Source organism: Mobula birostris, chromosome 8 (assembly GCF_030028105.1).
Source record: "Mobula birostris isolate sMobBir1 chromosome 8, sMobBir1.hap1, whole genome shotgun sequence".
NCBI classification, from domain to species: Eukaryota; Metazoa; Chordata; class Chondrichthyes; order Myliobatiformes; family Myliobatidae; genus Mobula; species Mobula birostris.
This window is the reverse complement of record NC_092377.1, coordinates 85,335,641-85,354,782: the sequence shown is the minus strand read 5'-3', so window position 1 is coordinate 85,354,782 and position 19,142 is coordinate 85,335,641. Positions and strand designations below refer to the sequence as shown.

The 19,142-nt window shown below is 40.0% G+C and overlaps 1 protein-coding gene across 2 annotated transcripts in view; it reads left to right on the top strand.

The window, feature by feature from the left end:
• xrn2 (5'-3' exoribonuclease 2) overlaps positions 1–19,142 on the top strand; it is a 105,924-nt gene that overhangs the window by 61,906 nt on the left and 24,876 nt on the right. For both annotated transcript variants that reach the window (XM_072265560.1, XM_072265559.1), the window contains 9 exons: positions 162–269; positions 5,281–5,370; positions 7,336–7,408; positions 14,724–14,807; positions 15,056–15,150; positions 15,243–15,322; positions 15,907–15,963; positions 16,058–16,126; positions 18,644–18,775. In XM_072265560.1, the coding sequence (XP_072121661.1) occupies positions 162–269; positions 5,281–5,370; positions 7,336–7,408; positions 14,724–14,807; positions 15,056–15,150; positions 15,243–15,322; positions 15,907–15,963; positions 16,058–16,126; positions 18,644–18,775 (788 nt within the window). The remainder of the gene's footprint in view (positions 1–161; positions 270–5,280; positions 5,371–7,335; positions 7,409–14,723; positions 14,808–15,055; positions 15,151–15,242; positions 15,323–15,906; positions 15,964–16,057; positions 16,127–18,643; positions 18,776–19,142) is intronic.

Sequence of the window (19,142 nt, the reverse complement as noted above, 5' to 3'; positions counted from 1 at the left end):
GAATTGTCTATTTTGTCACTGTATGTTATAGCCATAGCTCAGAATGGATGTCCTTATGTTGAAATCTAAAAATAAATGATTTTGTACCGTGAGTAATTTGGTTCCATTTTCAAGATGATCTTTAAAAGGGATTGTTTTAAAAAGATATATTCTATTTGCAGGGGTGTGCTTCCTGGAAATGGTTCTACCCGTTCCACTATGCACCATTTGCTTCAGACTTCTCAGACATAAAAGATATGCCTTCCACATTTGAAAAGGGAACCCAGCCGGTGAGAATTTACAAGATTATACTTGGCACTCAACAGAAGTGTAGACTACACAGCTTGCTTTTATGTAATGCAAAATGCCTGCTGATAATTTTGTAGCCTTGATACAAAAGTTAATGAAAACTATCGATAGTGAATAATCCATGTTGTGATTAAAGGCTTTTTGTATTGATATTTAAAGTTCAGGGCAAGTTTAAGATGTATCAGTCCCAGTGTAAACTGAATTGAAGATTTTGGTTGCTTGTGGTATCTAGTTGACAACCTGCAGTCTTCGATACGTATAGGTTATGAGAGTAGTTGGTGTTATATTGAACTTATGGCCTTAACAAGAATGGACTTGATGGCTTTGTATAGAAGTATAATTATATGTTTCATAGCTCTATGTTTATGTCTGCATCAGTTCTCCTGTTATCACTTGCCACCTCTACTTTCTGTGTGCGGCCTGCAGAGTTACTGAGCTGTGATTAAGCATGTATCAAGTTGGTGTCCTGTGTAGGAGTCCTATTCCTAGCCAGCCCTTATAGGCTTTTAGCATTTGGATGAAGGAAATGAATTCTTTGTCAGATCCCTCTCAATATTCTGATCTCCACTTCAAACAGATGGTGTTCTGCGAAATTAAAATAGCACATTGAACATAGAATAGTACACCACAGTATTGACCCTTCAGCCCACAATGTTGTGCTGACCCTTAAACCCTGCCACCCATATAACCCCCCCCAGCTTAATTTCCTGCATATACCTGTCTAGTAGTCTCTTAAATTTCACTAGTGTATCTGTCTCCACCACTGACTCAGGCAGTGCATTCCATGCACCAACCACTGTCTGGGGGGAAAAAAAAACCTTCCTCTAATATCCCCCTTGAACTTCCCACCCCTTACCTTAAAGCCATGTCCTCTTCTACTGAGCAGTGGTGCCTTGGGGATGAGGCATTGGCTGTTCACTCTATCTATTCCTCTTAATATCTTGAATACCTCTATCATGTCTCCTCTCATCCTCCTCCTCTCCAAAGAGTAAAGCCCTAGCTCCCTTAATCTCTGATCATAATGCATACTCTGTAAACCAGGCAGCATTCTGGTTAATCTCCTCTATACCCTTTCCAATGCTTCCACATTCTTCCTATAGTGAGGTGACCAGAACTGGACACAGTACTCCAAGTGTGGCCTAACCAGAGTTTTATAGAGCTGCATCATGACTCTTAAACTCTATTCCTCGACTTATTAAAGCTAACACCCCATAAGCTTTCTTAACTACCCTATCTACCTGTGAGGCAACTTTCAGGGATCTGTGGACATGTACATCCAGATCCCTCTGCTCTTCCACACTACCAAGTATCCTGCTATTTATTTTGTACTCTGCCTTGGAGTTTGTCCTTCCAAAGTGTACCACCTCACACTTCTCCGGGTTGAACTCCATCTGCCACTTATCAGCCCACTTCTGCGCCCACTTCTGCATCCTATCAGTGTCTCTCTGCAATCTTCGACAATCCTCTACACTATCTACAACACCACCAACCTTTGTGTCGTCTGCAAACTTGCCAACCCACCTTTCTACCGCCACATCCAGGTCGTTAATAAAAATCACGAAAAGTAGAGGTCCCAGAACAGATCCTTGTGGGACACCACTAGTCACAACCCTCCAATCCAAATCTACTCCCTCCACCACGACCCTCTGCCTTCTGCAGACAAGCCAATTCTGATTCCACCTGGCCAAACTTCCCTGGATGCCATGCCTTCTGTCTTTCTGAATAAGCCTACCGTGTGGAACCTTGTCAAATGCCTTACTAAAACCCATATAGATCACATCCACTGCACTACCCTCATCTATCTGCCTGGTCACCTCCTCAAAGAACTCTTATCAGGCTTGTTAGACACGATCTGCCCTTCACAAAGCCATGCTGACTGTCCCTGATCAGACCATGATTCTCTAAATGCCCAGAGATCCTATCTCTAAGAATCTTTTCCAACAGCTTTCCCACCACAGACGTAAGGCTCACTGGTCTATAATTACCCGGACTATCCCTACTACCTTTTTTGAACAAGGGGACAACATTTGTCTCCCTCCAATCCTCCGGTACCATTCCCGTGGACAACGAGGACATAAAGGTCCTAGACAGAGGCTCAGCAATCTCTTCTCTCGCCTCGTGGAGCTGCCTGGGGAATATTCCATCCGGCCCCAGGGACTTATCTGTCCTAATGTATTTTAAGAACTCCATCACCTCCTCTCCCTTAATATTAACATGCTTCAGAGCATCAACCTCACTCATATTGTCCTCAGCATCATCAAGTTCCCTCTCACTGGTGAATACCAAAGAGAAGAATTCATTTAGGACCTCGCTCACTTCCACAGCCTCCAGGCATATCTTCCCACCTTTATCTCTAATCGGTCCTACCTTCATTCCTGTCATCCTTTTGTTCTTCACATAAGTGAAGAGCGCCTTGGGGTTTTCCTTTATCCTACTCGCCAAGGCCTTCGCATGCCCCCTTCTTGCTCTTCTCAGCCCCTTTTTAAGCTCCTTTCTTGCTACCCTATATTCGTCAATAGACCCATCTGATCCTTGCTTCCTAAACCTTATGTATGCTGCCTCCTTCCACCTGACTAGATTTTCCACCTCACTTGTCACCCATGGTTCCTTCACCCTACCATTCTTTATCTTCCTCACCAGGACAAATTTATCCCTAACATCCTGCAAGAGATCCCTAACCATCGACCACATGTCCATAGTACATTTCCCTGCAAAAACATCATCCCAATTCACACCCGCAAGTTCTAGCCTTATAGCCTCATAACTTGCCCTTCCCCAATTAAAAATTTTCCTGTCCTCTCTGATTCTATCCTTTTCCATGATAATGCTAAAGGCCAGGGAGTGGTGGTCACTATCCCCCAGATGCTCACCCACCGAGAGATCTGTGACCTGACCCGGTTCATTACCTAATACTAGATCTGGTATGGCATTCCCCCTAGTCGGCCTATCAACATACTGTGACAGGAATCTGTCCTGGACACACTTAACAAATTCTGTCCCATCTAAACCCCTGGAACTAATCAGGTGCCAATCAATATTAGGGAAGTTAAAGTCACCCATGATAACAACCCTGTTATTTTTGCACCTTTCCAAAATCTGCCTCCCAATTTGCTCCATGGTATCTCTGCTGCTCCCAGGGGGCCTATAGAATACCCCCAGTAGAGTAACTGCTCCCTTCCTGTTCCTGACTTCCACCCATACTGACTCAAAAGAGGATCCTGCTACATTACCCACCCTTTCTGTAGTTGCAATAGTATCCCTGGCCAGTAATGCCACTCCTCCTCCGCTCTCCCCCCCCCCCCCCCCCTTGCCATCCCTTTTAAAGCACTGAAATCCAGGAATATTGAGAATCCATTCCTGCCCTGGTGCTAGCCAAGTCTCTGCAATGTCCACCACCTCATAATTCCATGCATGTATCCAAGCTCTCAGTTCATCACCTTTGTTCCTGATGCTTCTTGCATTGAAGAACACGCACTTCAGCCCTTCTACCTTACTACCTTTACACCCTTTATTCTGCTTCTCTTTCTTCAAAGCCTCTTTATATGTTTGATCTGGCTTTACTGCATGCATTATACTTGCGGTTCTCGCATGACCTTTATCCTTCTCCACCTCACTATCTGCTCTAACACTCTGGTTCCCCTCCCCCTGCAAATCTAGTTTAACCCCCCCCCCAAGAGCAGCACGAGCAAACCTTCCCGCAAGGATGTTAGTCCCCCTCCGGTTCAGGTGCAACCTGTCCCATTGGAACAAGTTCCACCTTCCCTAGAACAAGGCCCAGTTGTCCAGAAACATGAAGCCCTCCCTCCTGCACCAACTCCTTAGCCACATATTTAGCTGCATTATCTTCCTGTTCCTAGCCTCACTAGCACGTGGCACAGGTAGCAATCCTGAGATTGCAACCCTGGAGGTCCTGTCCTTCAACTTTGCATCTAACTCCCTAAATTCTCTTTGCAGGACCTCCTCCTCCTTCCTATCCACGTCATTGGTCCCTACATGGACCACGACATCTGGCTGCTCACCCTCCCTCTTGAGAATGCTGAGAACTCGATCTGAGATATCGTGAACCCTGGCACCAGGGAGGCAACAGACCATCCGGAATTCTCGATCTCTTCCACAGAACCTCTTATCTGTCCCCCAAACTATCGAATCTCCTATCACTACTGCGGTCCTCTTTTCCATCCTTCCCTTCTGAGCTGAGGGTCCAGTCTCCGTGCCAGAGACACAACCACTGCAGTTGGTCCCTGATAGGTCGTCCCCACCAACAGTATTCAAAACGGTATACTTATTATTGATGGGAATGGCCACAAGGGTGCTCTGCTCATTCTGTCTATTCCCCTTACCTCTCCTGACAGTGATCCAGCTACCTGTCTCCTGATTTAGGGGTGACTATCTCCCTGAAACTCCTGTCTGTTTCTGCCTCTGCCTCATGAATGATCCAAAGTTCATCCAGCTCCAGCTCTAGTTCCCTGAACTGTTCTGTTGATCTCTCAGTACAGACTTTCTAAAAGCATATTTGTTTCTTATTTATCAAATAGAGACGATTCATTCTTGCTTGATACCGAATTTCCACAAACCAAGTGCACAAAGTACCCTTCATGATCCAAATATAAACTTTTGGATCGTCTCATCCTCCTTAGTTTTTTCCTCCACTCTTTATAACATATTTGTTTTCAAAGCAACATACACAAAATGCTGGAGGAACTCAGCAGGTCAGGCAGCATCCATGGAAATAAATCGATAGTTGATATTTTTGGCCAAGACCCTTCCTCAGGACTGAGAAGGAAGAGGGAAGATGCCAGAATAAAAAGGTGGGGGGGAGGGGAAGGAAGCGCACTGGAAAATGATTGGTGAAGCCATGTGGGTGGGGAAAGGTCAAGGGCTAGAGAAGAAGGCATCTGATAGGAGTAAAGAGTGGACCATACTTAGTTTCATTGTTAGGTGGGTTGTTTCAGCAGATTGAGTTGTTGCCACATGGATACATTTTTTTTGCAGTTCAAACCACTGGAACAACTGATGGGAGTATTTCCTGCAGCAAGTGGTAACTTCCTCCCAAAGACCTGGCGGACATTGATGGAAGATCCAGTGAGTTATTAATTAGAAAATGTTGGCAAGACTTGCTCAAAACAGATACCCGCATGAGATTGTCATCAAATTATCAGGGTTTCAAATAGTGGAAGTTAATGAAACTATTTTAATATTTTGGCAAGATTTATCATTTAAATTATTCATGTTGTAGAATATGAAACTTATCTTTCACGGATCATTTCCTAAATATACATTTTCATTACGTCATCTTTCACTCCAATGGAGGATTTTCCTTCCCTATTACTATGATTATTTTTGTTGTTACACGGGATGTGCCGGCACATCTCAAGTTCTTTGTCAATCCCTGCTTGAGGCTGTTGTGATAAACCTAATTAGATTATTGTTGTAATAACCTTGTTAGATTGAGTAATTTCAGATTGCAGATAAGTGTCAATTAGTTTGCTTGAAAGTCTAGGGACCCGTATAAGACTTTGTTACGCATCAGGGAACACAGCAGATTTCCTTATCTGAATGACATTACTGAGACATAAGTTTTAACAATTAGGTGATTTCCTGGTTGCCATTACTAGTGTTAATTTGAGATCTTTTTTAAACTACCCCGCTCCTTTGAGATTTGAATTTTTGGCTCTGAATTGTCAGTCCAGACCTGTGGTTCACTGGTTCAGTCATTTAACTGCATCTTTCATGCGGAGGTATTTAAACTAGCTTAAAATATGAATACAGATTGTAATGTGTTGTGAGAAGAGTTTAGATAACAAACATCTTAATATGTGAGGGGTGATTGATAAGTTCGTAGCCTAAGGTCAGAGTCAATTTTAGTAAACCTAACACATTTATTTTTCCTACATTTGCATACTTAGTCCAGCGGTCGTGGAGCATACGGATCCTTTCTTTGTAGAAGTTAGCGTCTTGGACCTCCAGAAGTGGTCCACAGCAGGGGTGATTGATAAGTTCGTGGCCTAAGGTAGACGGAGATGAGTTATTAACTTCAAACTTTCTGCATTTTCATTTAAAGAGTTGAACTGCACGTTCATGTAAGAAGAGCTGTATAACTCATCTCCTTCTACCCAAGGCCACGAACTAATCAATCACCCTTGCTGTGGACCACCTGGAGGTTCAAGACGTGCTCGTTACTTGCACGTGCAGTTCGACTCTTTGAGTGATAATATACTTAAGGCCACGAACTTATCGATCACCCCGCTGTGGACCACTTCTACAAAGAAGGGATCCGTATGCTCCACGACTGCTGGACTAAGTGTGTACATGTAGGAGGGGACTATGTTGAAAAATAAATGTGCTAGGTTTTCTAAAATTGACTAGTCCTACCTTAGGCCATGAACTTATCAATCACCCCTCGTATTTATTGTGCCAGTATCCTAAGGTAGATTTAAAACCAAGTTTTAACAAGTTGCTATGGTTGACCAAGGTATAACTAATCAATTAAACATTTTAAATCAGTTTTAAAAAGATTTCAACATACATGAAAGTTTAAAGGTGGCCCCTTATTTTTATGAACTGTCCATTACTTTCTGCGTCTATAATCTCAAGCAAGCTAACTGTATTGATGGCAAATCTGGTTCAAAGGGCTCATGCATACTTTAATGTAATGACAAATTAAATGATTTTCCCGTCCCACAATGTTAGATTAAAGTGCTGTTTTTTTTGAAAGCTAAGTGAAACATTTTCTTTTTAATTTGCCTTTCTTGATCATTTGATTTTCATATGAAAATAGTAAATCTGGAACTAATGTACCCCCATGAAATAAAGATGAATATAAATAGCCTTTTTAAATGCATATTTTTAATTACTGAACAAATGAATGAAGCTTACTATGAATATATTTGCTGTAAATATTCACAAAATAGGCTATAAATTTGACAATAACCTACATAAAGCAGATCGAGATTGTGGTTTTTTTCTTGAAGGAAAATTGTATCTCGTATTTTTTGTATAAACTGAGGATCCTCAGGGTACAGATGAAATATGTATCTTATTTAACAGGACTCTTCAATCATTGACTTCTATCCTGATGATTTCGCTATTGATTTAAATGGAAAGAAATATGCTTGGCAAGGTAGGAATTTCAAATTTTCATCTATATTCTTTCATATCTGATTGTATTTCTATGGTTATTAGTTTTAAATCAGAATTGGAGACCACTGCTTTTTTTCTCGTTTATACGTACGAGCAGCCTGATATGCAAAACCCAGTGTATAGGTTAAAAGCTGAACTCGATGTGAGAAGGGATCTCTTGTGCCGGAAGCAATTTAACTGTATTATGATTCAGAAGCTGAGCAAGGATCAGCAATGAGAGGGTAATTTTTGTTGTCATTAGTAACATGAATAAGTATGAATCAGATTATAGTAGTCCAGCTATTTCTTCCTTGACAGCATTGTATTATAATTAGATTTTTTATTTTTTAATATTCAGCCTTGGAAATAAATATTGAACTCTGGGGTGCGATCTAGAATCTTTTATGTTTCAAAGTTAATACAGGAAAATAGACTTTATTTAAAGAGGACTGTGAACGGTTTTGATCACCATATTTTAAAACGGGCACTGGAGAATGTCAAAAATGATTTACTAGTATGATCACTAGTATTAGGTTGTACCTTACAGGAAGGTTAATGGAGGTCTTCAGGGTTGTGGAAAGGTAGATGCAGAGAAAATATTATCACAAGCAGGCAAGATCACAGTAAGAGACTGTGGATGCAAGGTTATAATAGTTGTGAATGAAATGTCAATCTACACAGTTATAATACATCTGGTTTGCTTTCTTTGTGTTAAGCAGCCTCTCCTGCAGACTTCTGCAAACAATGATATATTGTTGGGCTAAAGCTTCAAAGAATCCTGACAATGATGATCTAACTTTTTGTAAATCAATGCCACAGAAGGAAGGGGCAACTAATGCTTTCAACAGAATGGAAAATCCTCGAGGATGCTTCCTGAATGGATAGAAGAATTCCAGATAAGAAGCAATCCCAGGATTGTGCTGAATGTACAAAGTTCAAAGTACATATACAGTGCCTATAAAAAGTATTCAATCTCCCCCACCCCGGAAGTTTTCATGTTTTATTGTTTTACAATAATTGAATCACAGTGGATTTAATTTGGCTTTTCATTACACTGATCAACAGGAAAAGACTGACGTGTCAAAAGTGAAAACAGATCTCTACAAAGTGATCTAAATTAATTATAAACAAAACATAAAATAAGTACTCACTCCTTTAATATGACACATCAAATCGTCACTGGTGCAACCAATTTGTTTTTTTGTGTCACATAATTAGATAAATGGAGATACATTTTTCGAGACCTGTGTGTAGTCAAGGTGTTTCAAATGATTGTAGTTAAAATAAACCTGTATCTGGAAGGTCCAACTGCTGGTGAGTCAGTATCCTGGCACAAACCACACTATGAAGTCAAAACACTCCAAACAACTCCAAAAAGGTTATTGAAAAGCACAAGTCAGGAGATTGATGCAAGAAAATTTTCATGTCACTGAATATCCCTTGGAGTACAGTTAAGTCAATCAAGAAATGGGAAGAATATGACACAGCTGTAAATCTACGTAGAGCAGGCCGTCCTCAGAAACTGAGTGACCATACAAGAAGGGGTCTAGTAAGGGAGGCCACCAAAAGACCTATGACAACTCTGGAGGAGTTGCCAACTTCAGAGGCTGAGATGGGAGAGACTGTGCATGCAACAACTTTTGCCCGGATGCCTCACCAGTCGCTGCTTTATGGGAGAGTGGCAAAGAGAAGCCACTGTTGGGGGAAAAATACTCAGATGAAATCTCAGCTAGAATCCCATGTAGGAGATTCTAAAGTCAGCTAGAAGAAGGTTCTATGTTGCAGTGAAACTAAAATTGAGCTTTTAGGCCGTCAAACTAAATGCCATCTCTGGCATAAGCCAAACATCATACCATGAAGCTTGGTGGTGGCTGCATCATGCTGTGAGGCTGCTTCACTGCAGCAGGTCCTGGAAGGCTTGTGAAGGTAGAAGGTAAAATGTAGCAAATTACAGGGTGGTCTTGGAGGAAAACATGATGCAGTCTGCAAGAAAACTGCAACTTGGGATATTTGTCTTCCAGCAAGACAATGACTCCAAGCGTAAAGCCAACGCTAAGCAGAATGGCTTAAAAGCACAAAGTTAGTGTCCTGGAGTGGCCAAGTCAAGAGTCCAGACCTCAATCCAATTGAGACTTTGTGGCTGGACTTCACTCATGATCCTCATGCAGCCTGACAGTGCTCGAGCAGTTTTGTAAGAAAGAATGGGACAAAATTGCAGTGTCCAAATGTGCAGATAGAGAGCTACCCATACAGACTCAAGCCTGTAATTCTGCCAAAGGTGCGTCTACTTAAATACTGACTTGAAGGAGGTGAGTAATCAAAATAATTTTGTGTTTTATATCTGTAATTAATTTAGATCACTTTGTAGAGATCTGTTTTCACTTTGACATGAAAGTCTTTTTCTGTTGATCGGTATCAAAAAAGCCAAATTAAATCTACTGTGATTCAATGTTGTAAAACAATAAAAAACCCCAAGGTGGAGTGAATACTTTTTATAGGCACTGTATATCACCATATACAATCTTGAGATTTGTTTTCTTATGGGCATACTCAGTAAATCTAAGAACCATAATAAAATCAATGAAAGATTGTACCTAATAGGATGGACCAAGTAACCAATGTGCAAAAGGCAACAAACTGAAAATACAAAAGAAAAATAAAAGAAATGACAATAAATAAATAAGCAATAAATATTGAAAACACAAGATTAAGAGTCCTTGAAAGTAAGTCCGTATTATATGGGAATAATTCAGTGATGGACACCTGAAGTTGACCCATTGGTTCAAGAGCCTGATGTTTGACGGGTAATAACTGTTTCTGAACCTGATGGTGTGAGTCCTGAGGCCCTCATATCACCTTCCTGTTGGCAGCAACATGACCTGAGTGGCAGGACTCTCAGATGATGGATGCTGTTTTTCTGCTACGTACTCCGTGGTAGGGAAAGTTTTACCTGTGACTGACTGGGCCATATCCACTACTTTTTGTAGAATTTTCCATTCAAGGGCATTGGTGTACCATAGCAAGCTGTGATGCAACCAGTCAATGTACTCTCCACCACACATCCTTAGAAGTTTGTCAAAGCTTTCATGGCAAATCTTCACAAACTTCTAAGGAAGTAGAGGCGTTGCTGTGCTTTCTTCGTAATTTCACATACGTGCTGGGCCCAGCATGGTCCTCTGAAATGATAACACTGAGAAATTTAAAGTTGCTGTCCCTCTCCACCTCTGATGCCCTGATGCAGACTGGCTCATGGACCTCTGGTTTCTTCTTCCTGAAGTCAATAATCAACTTCTTGGTATTGCTGACACATAATGAGAGGTGTTGTTGGTGCACTACTCAGCCAGATTTTCAATCTCCCTCCTATATGCTGATTTGTCACCACTTTTGATTCAGCCAATGACAGTGGTGTCGTCAGTAACTATGGCATTGGAGCTGTGCTCAGCCACACAGCTATAGAGTAAAGTGAGTAGAGCAGGGGGATAAGCAAACAGCCTTGTGGTGCACCTGTGCAGATGGAGTTTGTGAAGGAGATGCTGTCACCAATCTGAACTTACTGGGTTCTGCAAGTTAGGAAATCGAGGATCCAGTTGCACATGGAGGTATTGAGGCCAAGGTCTTGAAGTTTATTGATTAGTTTTGATGGGAAGATAATGTAGTTATTATCAGTAAGAGCATCCTGATGTATGTATCTTCGCTGTCCAGATGTTCCAGGGTTGAGCGAAGAACCAATGAAATAGCATCTGCTGTTGTGCTGTTAGGCAAATTGAAGCAGACCCAAGTTGCTCTGCAGGCAGGAGTTGAGGTATATCATCAGCAGCCTCTCAAAGCACTTCATCACAGTGGACAATAGTCATTGAGGAAGGTTGCCACATTTGTCTTTTGAAGCCTGATTAAAGCAGTTGGATACCTCAAACTGCTGAAGCAAGCAGTTAAAGGTGCCAGTGACCCTCCAGCCAGTTGATCAGCACAAGTCTTTTGTACTGCGCCAGTTACCCCATCTGGGTGGATGCTTTATGTGGGTTCACCCTCCCGAAGGATGCTGTCACACCGACCTTGGACTGAAATCACAGGGTCATCAGAGTCTGTGGGAGTTCGTGAAGCAAATCCCTGCTGCATGTTAAATGTAGCAGGGTTTCCTGTAAAGTACGCATTGCACGATTCCTAGATCTCTCATTATTACAGTATCCAAAACAGTTTCTTCAACTCAGATCAATGAGAATGATCTGAATCACTAAAATGTTCTATCAGCCAAATAAAAGATGGCAGAAAAGGGGTTAAAGATGAGTGCATCAATTTTCCAAATACTTTGCGCTGCATGCCTTGCCAATCTTGAGTGTGTGGAAACAGATGGTTACAGATTGCCTAGGACATTAGTTGAAATTTTAAAACATAAGAACTGAGCCCAAGAGTGTCAAATAAAACTCAATATATGTAGCAATGCTAAATCAATGAGGTAGAACAAGCCACTGATCTGTTCATATAAATCGGGAGAAAATGAGTAAATGTGATTTGTTTACTTCCTGTTGTAACAAACCTGGAACAAATACAAAGTTGCTTATCTCTCCTGGAGGTTTGGGCACAAATTTGCAACCCAATGGAGCGGTCAGTAGAATTGGGCAAGGAATGAGAAGAAAAGTGATAGCATTCATTCTGCACGTGGGCAGAGAATATATTGGAAAATCAGTTTAAGAGGTAGTCACACAAGAATTAGAGTAGTACTTCCATTTTTGCCATGGTATTGGTAAAAGAATTGGCAATCTGTTTAAATGTGGATCTTGCCAATGTAGATGACTTCCACTGGGAATCCAAAAGTGGTAGAAATAACAAGTGGAACTGGAAGAAAGTGTGAAATTTGAAAGTTCTGGTTGATTGCAACCAAACACAGGAAGTAATAGTACCAAGGTGAAATTGTTAACATATACAAATACTGATGGTGAAGGTTAGTTAATAAGGATTGCAGACTAATCCATAATGGTAGTATCACAGCAAGAGCCATTGAACATGGATTTAATCTAATATTTTATAGATATGGATATTGTGCTTGAAATGGCCACCGTCAATGTTCAAAAGATAATGTTGAATATCAAGAAGAGGCATGGAGGTAGAGCAGCAAACTTTTGGAGTGGAAGAGGAAGAAAAGAGATTACCGGAAAAATCAGATACGGAACTGTTCAGATGTAGTGTGTCATGTCATGAGTCTGTCAGCCACAAAGGAGAGCAGGAAATGCTCTTCCGCAACGTGAACACCAGTAAATACTTTGAGTAAGCCACTCATGATGGTAAAAGATTAACATGGTATTTAAACGTGAAAAGGAGGAGTGCAGATCGGCTGAACAGAAGTCTTCAAAACATAGAAGAAATTGATTAAATTTACTCCCATAGCTCCAGCTCAATGCAACCACTCTTCAGGGACAAAAGAACAGTTGGGCCCATAATGTTTGTACTAGGGTCACAGGAAAATGCCATTCTCTCATTAATTTTCCATACAACCTATTCTCCTGACAGTCACATCAATTCACCTGAGATTCTACCAGTTCCTTAAACAACACAGGCACCTAAAAGTGGCCAATTAATATCCATTCTGCACACTTTTGGGATGTGAGCAAAAAAAGACTGGAACTCCAGGGGAAACCCTTGTGGTTGGAGGAGCAGTGTGTCCCTCTGAAAATGCAATAGCACAGTGAGACTCTAAGGATGTTCTGAATTCGGACCCTGTGCTGATGAAGAAACAGTGATAGATTTCTAGGTCAAGATGGTGAACAGCTTGGAGTGGAACTACATACAGTGATATTTTTGTGCATTTCATGCCTTTGATTTCTATGATAGAAGAGACAACAAATTTTGAAGATACTGTTGGAATGTCCAGACTTTTTCCATTTAGCCACCATTTGCCATTCCAGCTATTGTTTTGTAAACCACCTTAAATTTGCTTCCAGCGCATTAACATACTTCCTTAAATATAATGTTCCAGATGTTACCAATGCCCAATGTATTAGAATCACAACCTTGCTAATTTGAATTTGATTTCTTCTTGCAAAATACACTAACATGCTGCTAGCTTTCTTAATTACACAGCACCTGCATTCTTGCCTTTTGCAAACCATTCATTAGGACGCCCACATCCTTTACACTCTCATACTGATGATAGTGACTGTTTTATATTCAGCCAGCTGATGATGTTATGCATAATGTTCATTTGAGCTTCCATCTGATTTAAGAGAATCAGGTGATTCATCTGGTCTTGTTCGGAAATCCTACAAATGTAAACAAATGGACTGATGATAGTGGATACAATTGATAACTTCAAGGGTGTTGAAATGTTAAAGCAAGCTTACAACATTGAAGAGGAATCTTGTATTCATGCAGGCAAGCCCCTTATATTCAGTTTTAGAGATGAGCAGACTCTAATGTAGGTAAAAATTTGTCTTCTCCCTGTGTTGAATATGAAGCATGTGAAAAGATTCCAGCACAGCATCCAATTGCATTATGATTATCATTTTGTTTATTTGATTTATCCTTTATTCTGATTCACTGTGAAGAGAGTTTTGTATGTCACATACCCTTTTTACTCTGGCATCTTCCTCCTTCCTTTCCAGTCTTGAAGAAGTTTTCTGTAGCCGAAACTTCAAGTGTTTATTCCCTTATTTAGATCCTCCCTGTACTGCTGAGTTCCTCCAGCATTTTGTATTGTGTAGCTTTGGATTTTCAACATCTGCAGAATTTCTCGTGTTTATGATTAGTAGCAGTACCTGTTTGAAAAGTTTCAGTTGGACTTGAATGTCTTATTTAATTTCTGTTTTGGATCTTGGGACGAAATGTTTCTATTAAATGAGCATTCATCCAGATCTCACAAAGAATTGTTTTGAGGAGCAGATGTTATTGTTTCGTCGTGTCTCAATGACTACATTTGCTCAAGTAGTAAAAGACGATTAAGTGTTGATTATGTCCGTGCCAGGTTGCACAGAATAATGTACAAGAATAATGTTAGCCTGTGCAACTTTAGAAATAATATTAGAATATCGTGAAAGAATCGGGGTGATACATTAATAGATTCCCTGACACCTACTCACTCGCTGAGCATATAAAATGGTGTATAATCACTGATGGATACCCAAAAGTTGTATTCTAAGTGGTTAAATATTAATGCTGTAAAGTTTTTTTTGCCTTGATTTCCTGTGAAGACACCTTGTATCTTGCTTGGATTGCAAGTTTGTTTAAAGTGGCAAGGTTAACAATTCAATTACTTATGCAAGCCCAATCAAAATTTATTACCTAGTTATTTCCCGCATTAATGGAGATCTTGTGTGCGTCTTTAGGTGTTGCACTTCTACCATTTGTTGATGAACGGCGGCTTAGAGCAGCTCTGGAAAACGTTTACCCTGATCTCACCCCTGATGAAAGTAAGTATGGTTATACAAGTTTCTTGGTACCTAAAGCTCAAAAAGCCAAAAATAATGAATGTGGATAATTGGTTTAATGATTTTACATAATTATTTAAAAGAAATTTCTGCTTTAACTAAGAAAATAATTTATTTTGGTACACTGTTCAGTACTAATTGTAGCAATTAGATTTAGCATAGCTTAATTGAATTGAGAAAAGATGCTGGAAATATCTATAGAACTAAATTCTGGGATATCTTAATTGCAGTTCGACGGAATAGTCTTGGAAGTGATATTTTGTTTGTTGGAAAACACCACAAAATGTTCGACTTTATTGTTGAGTTGCAAAATGGTGATGATAAGGTAAGTGTGCGACAGTGAATTTGTATTTTTGCTTACTGACCCCCCCCCCCCCCCGCATTCTTCACCGTACAAAATTAAACTTGTTGTTCTAGGGTGTAGAAATGTCTCCTGAACTTTGCCATGGTATAAAAGGCCTACTAACAACACAGAGTGATTTAATAAAGCCAGGGAAGTAAGTACTCATTTTTTTCTTCTAAATTGAAATATCCTTATTGTGTACTGAAGTAAATAATGTGATATATGTACATACATCATAATTGTGGATTTAAGTGCTAGAAAAGGTGTGCCTTTCATAATTTTTTTGTGAGATTCATTTGGTAAGCGTAATATTCTGTTTCAGGAGAAGGTGAAAGGTGTAGTAGAAAGATGAATGTGATTCAGGGAAAATGCATTTGATTTGTAAGAGAAGTCTCATAGCTCAATGCTAGATTGTGATTTGAAAAGTTGAGATGTAAAATTGCCAACAGTTAAAACCTGTTTTCAGTTTCTTCATTGTGACATTCTGCATCCCGTTTTGAAAGGAAATGCTGCTTCTAAGTGTGTGGGGTGGGTGTTTACAGGATATGGGAAAGAGGAAGGATGAAAATTTGCAACTGCTTTGTATTTGCCTTATGCATAAAACTTTACTGATGAATAGAAAAGGTTAGTAACTTGGGGTGTTGCAATTTTGATTGAATTTGAATGAATAAGTTAAAAGATCAAACTGGCTTTGTGGGACACATGTTTGTTATTTCATTAAATTTACTTTTCCTTTAGGAAGGTAGTTTCTCCTATACCAGCACTGAATGACATTATTGAGAATAATGTATGCAGGTGAGTTTAGTTTCTGGTCGCATGTTCAAAATGTTTTGATGTAAATAATAAAAACAAATTGTTCTAATGCAAACTTTTCCCTACCTGCTTATAGTATACTATTCAAGGATCCTCAGTTTGAAGACAGCTTTATTTTCAAGGCTGCTTTGTTATCTGCAGCAGTGTAAGTTTTTTTTTCAAAATGCATTTTTTTTCTGGGGCTTTAGCTTTTATTGTAGCACTCATAAAGTGTTTTCCAATAATCATCTGTTTAAGGGCGTTGTCAGTACATGTAAGTGATCACAAAATTTCCTGTCTTCACAGCCTGTAAGCAACACACACAAAATGCTATAAGAACTCAGCAGCCCAGGCAGCATCTATGGAAAAGAGTACAGTAAAACACTTAAGGCCCACTGAAGGGACTGAGAGAAAAAAGTTGAAGAGTAAAAGGGAAGGGAGAAGCACAAGGTGATATGTAAAACGGGTGGGGAGGGGGGGGAAGAGGAGTGAAGTAAAGAGCTGGGAAATTAATGGGTGAAACAGATATGGGGCTGGAGAAGGGGGAATCTGATAGAGGACAGAAGGCCATGGAAGAAAGAAGAGGGCAGAGGAGCACCAGAGGGAGATGATAGGGAAGCAAGGAGATAAGGTGAGAGAGGGAAAAGGGGATAGGAAATGAAGAAGGGGTGGTGGACATTACCAGAAGTTCGAGAAATCGATGTTCATGTCATCAGGTTGGAGACTACCCAGGTGGAATATAGGGTGTTGTTCAACCTGAGTGTGGCTTCATTGTGACAGTAGAGGAGGCCATGGATGGATGTATTGGAATGGGAAGTAGCATTAAAATAAGTGGTCACTGAGAGATCCCACTTCCTCTGGCAGATGGAGCGTAGGTACTCAGCGAAGTGGTCTCACTAATATACGGGAGGCCACACCACGAGCACCGGATACTGTATATGATCCCGACAAACTCACAGGTGAAGTGTTAGTTCACTGGAAGGATTCTTTGGGGCCCTGAATGGGAGTGAAGGAGGAGGTGTAGGGGCAGGAATGCGGTATTTAGGCCTGTAAGCAGTTAGCTAATTTGAGTTAGGGTGGAAGTGGATCCTTTGATACCTTAGGGTAATTAAAATGTGTTGTATTTTTTTAATAATTGTCAATTCTGGTGTGCACTGGTCTGAACACCATATCTCCTGCTATTGGAGTCATATAACACAGTACTACTGCTCATGGCATATTGAAAAAATAAACTGCTTCAGTGTTGGGAAAGAGGGAACATATTTCTGCAGAAAGTGCTGAAGGGAGAAATACTAAATAATTCTAAAATTTTACATGATTTCATTTTCAACCCGCCCTGCTGAGGTTAATTACAGACCTATAGGCAGATTGCGACGTGCTGGGCTAATTAATGGATAGAAAATGGTTAAAGAGTGTATAAAGAGTTCATTAACCCAAACGGAAACCAGAAGTCCTATCTAGAGATGAAAATAGAGGAGATCTGTAAGTGAGAGGGAAGAATGAGTGATGTGAAAGAGCTAGGAAATTCTAGGCAGAGGACAATGAGGTTAAAAAAAAATGCAAGAGTTAGAGCAGGTCAGGCAACATCTTTTGATAAGATTTCCAGATTAAGTTCTTTCACCAGATCTGAAATATGAACTTTGCCTCTCGCTTTCCCCTCTCCCAGCAGATGTTATTTCATGAGAATTTTTTTCAGGCATTTTCTATTTTTATGTCAGTCTTCCAGCATTGTTTTGTTTTCTTGTCAAATGACTGAGCTACTTTGCAAAAGGTGAAGAGATTAATTCCTGAACAGCAGAGGCATAAGTAGGTTTATTGCAATTATTACTCTTTGCTTTCCGCAAATAGAGGAGTCATGATTCTAAAGTCATTAATCCAGTGTTACTGATGGGGAAAATTACTAGAGACCCTTGTCAGTGGCATTATTTCTCACCTGATGATTTTTTTTTTAAGAAGTTACTGAGCAGCTAGTTTGGATATGTTAAAGAGAAATTGTATATGAATCCATTTGAGTTTTGTTAACGAATTGGATGGGTGGCTATGCGGATGTTGAAGATGGTTATGCTGCTGAATACAGTGAAGTTGGTGTTGCATGGATAGATTTGTAAGAGGTATTTAATGAAGTGGCAAATAAATTGATCTGTTACCACTTCAAGGAATTGAAGCAATTGCAAAAGTATATTGGTACTAGGCTTTGTAAGAAGTGCATTGGATACAATAAAAAATTGTGTTGAATCTCAACTGTTATACTCTGATTTAGATCAGGCCCTTTGATAAACAAAAAAGTGCTGAGGCTCTGGCAAGGGAATGAGGGTGATGTGACTGTAGAGAAATTATGTTAAGGGATTGAAGAAACTGTGATTATTTTATTCTGGAGCAAAGTCAATCAAGGGGAAACCTAATTAGAGGTACAAAAATTGGGGGATTTTTGTTCAATTGCAGAGAAGTTATTTCTGTTAGCAAAAACTAGAGGGAAATTGAGAGTTTGTTAAGATATAGAAAAGATTACCTGCAAAGTGATATAGTTAAATTAACTAAGTGCTTCAGGAAACTATCTTCAAGAATTATGAAGAAAAACCTGAAGTGTGAAATAAATTGAATTATCCTTTCCCAAAGCCAAATGGTTACCTGAACTGTTGGATGTATAATCATTAACTTGCTTAGTGTCTCCTTTCTATTTCAGGAAGCCTCCAAAGGTATTAAAACCAGGTGATTGGGAGCAGTCAAATCCAAAACAGCCTTGGCGGCCTAGACTTGGCTTTAATCCCAATCGGCAGCAGGTCCATCTGGACCAGTCAGCTTTTAGAACGTTGGGGTAAGTGACCTATTAGGTCATCAGAGTTAAAAGGTTTGGTGAATTTCTTTGATCAGCAAGATCATTTCCACCCTTCCAAGGCTCTCAAATTTTGAGTTTACCTGTTAATGTACATGAGACTAAAAATGGGGATTATTTTGAGGTTGATGGAATATCTCTACATGTCTCCCATTCTGAAGAGTTCATTTGGAGTTAAAGTTGTTCTTTTTCTACACAGAATACTATCCTTTGAGAAAGTATACCACCTGGAGTGTTGAGCAATCTGTAGCCCATTCAGATTGTTGCACACTCAAGCTAGTATATATCAGTCAGTTTTCAGTTGTTGCTTTGTTATTGTAGCTCTTACCCAATATGAATCCTAATTTTC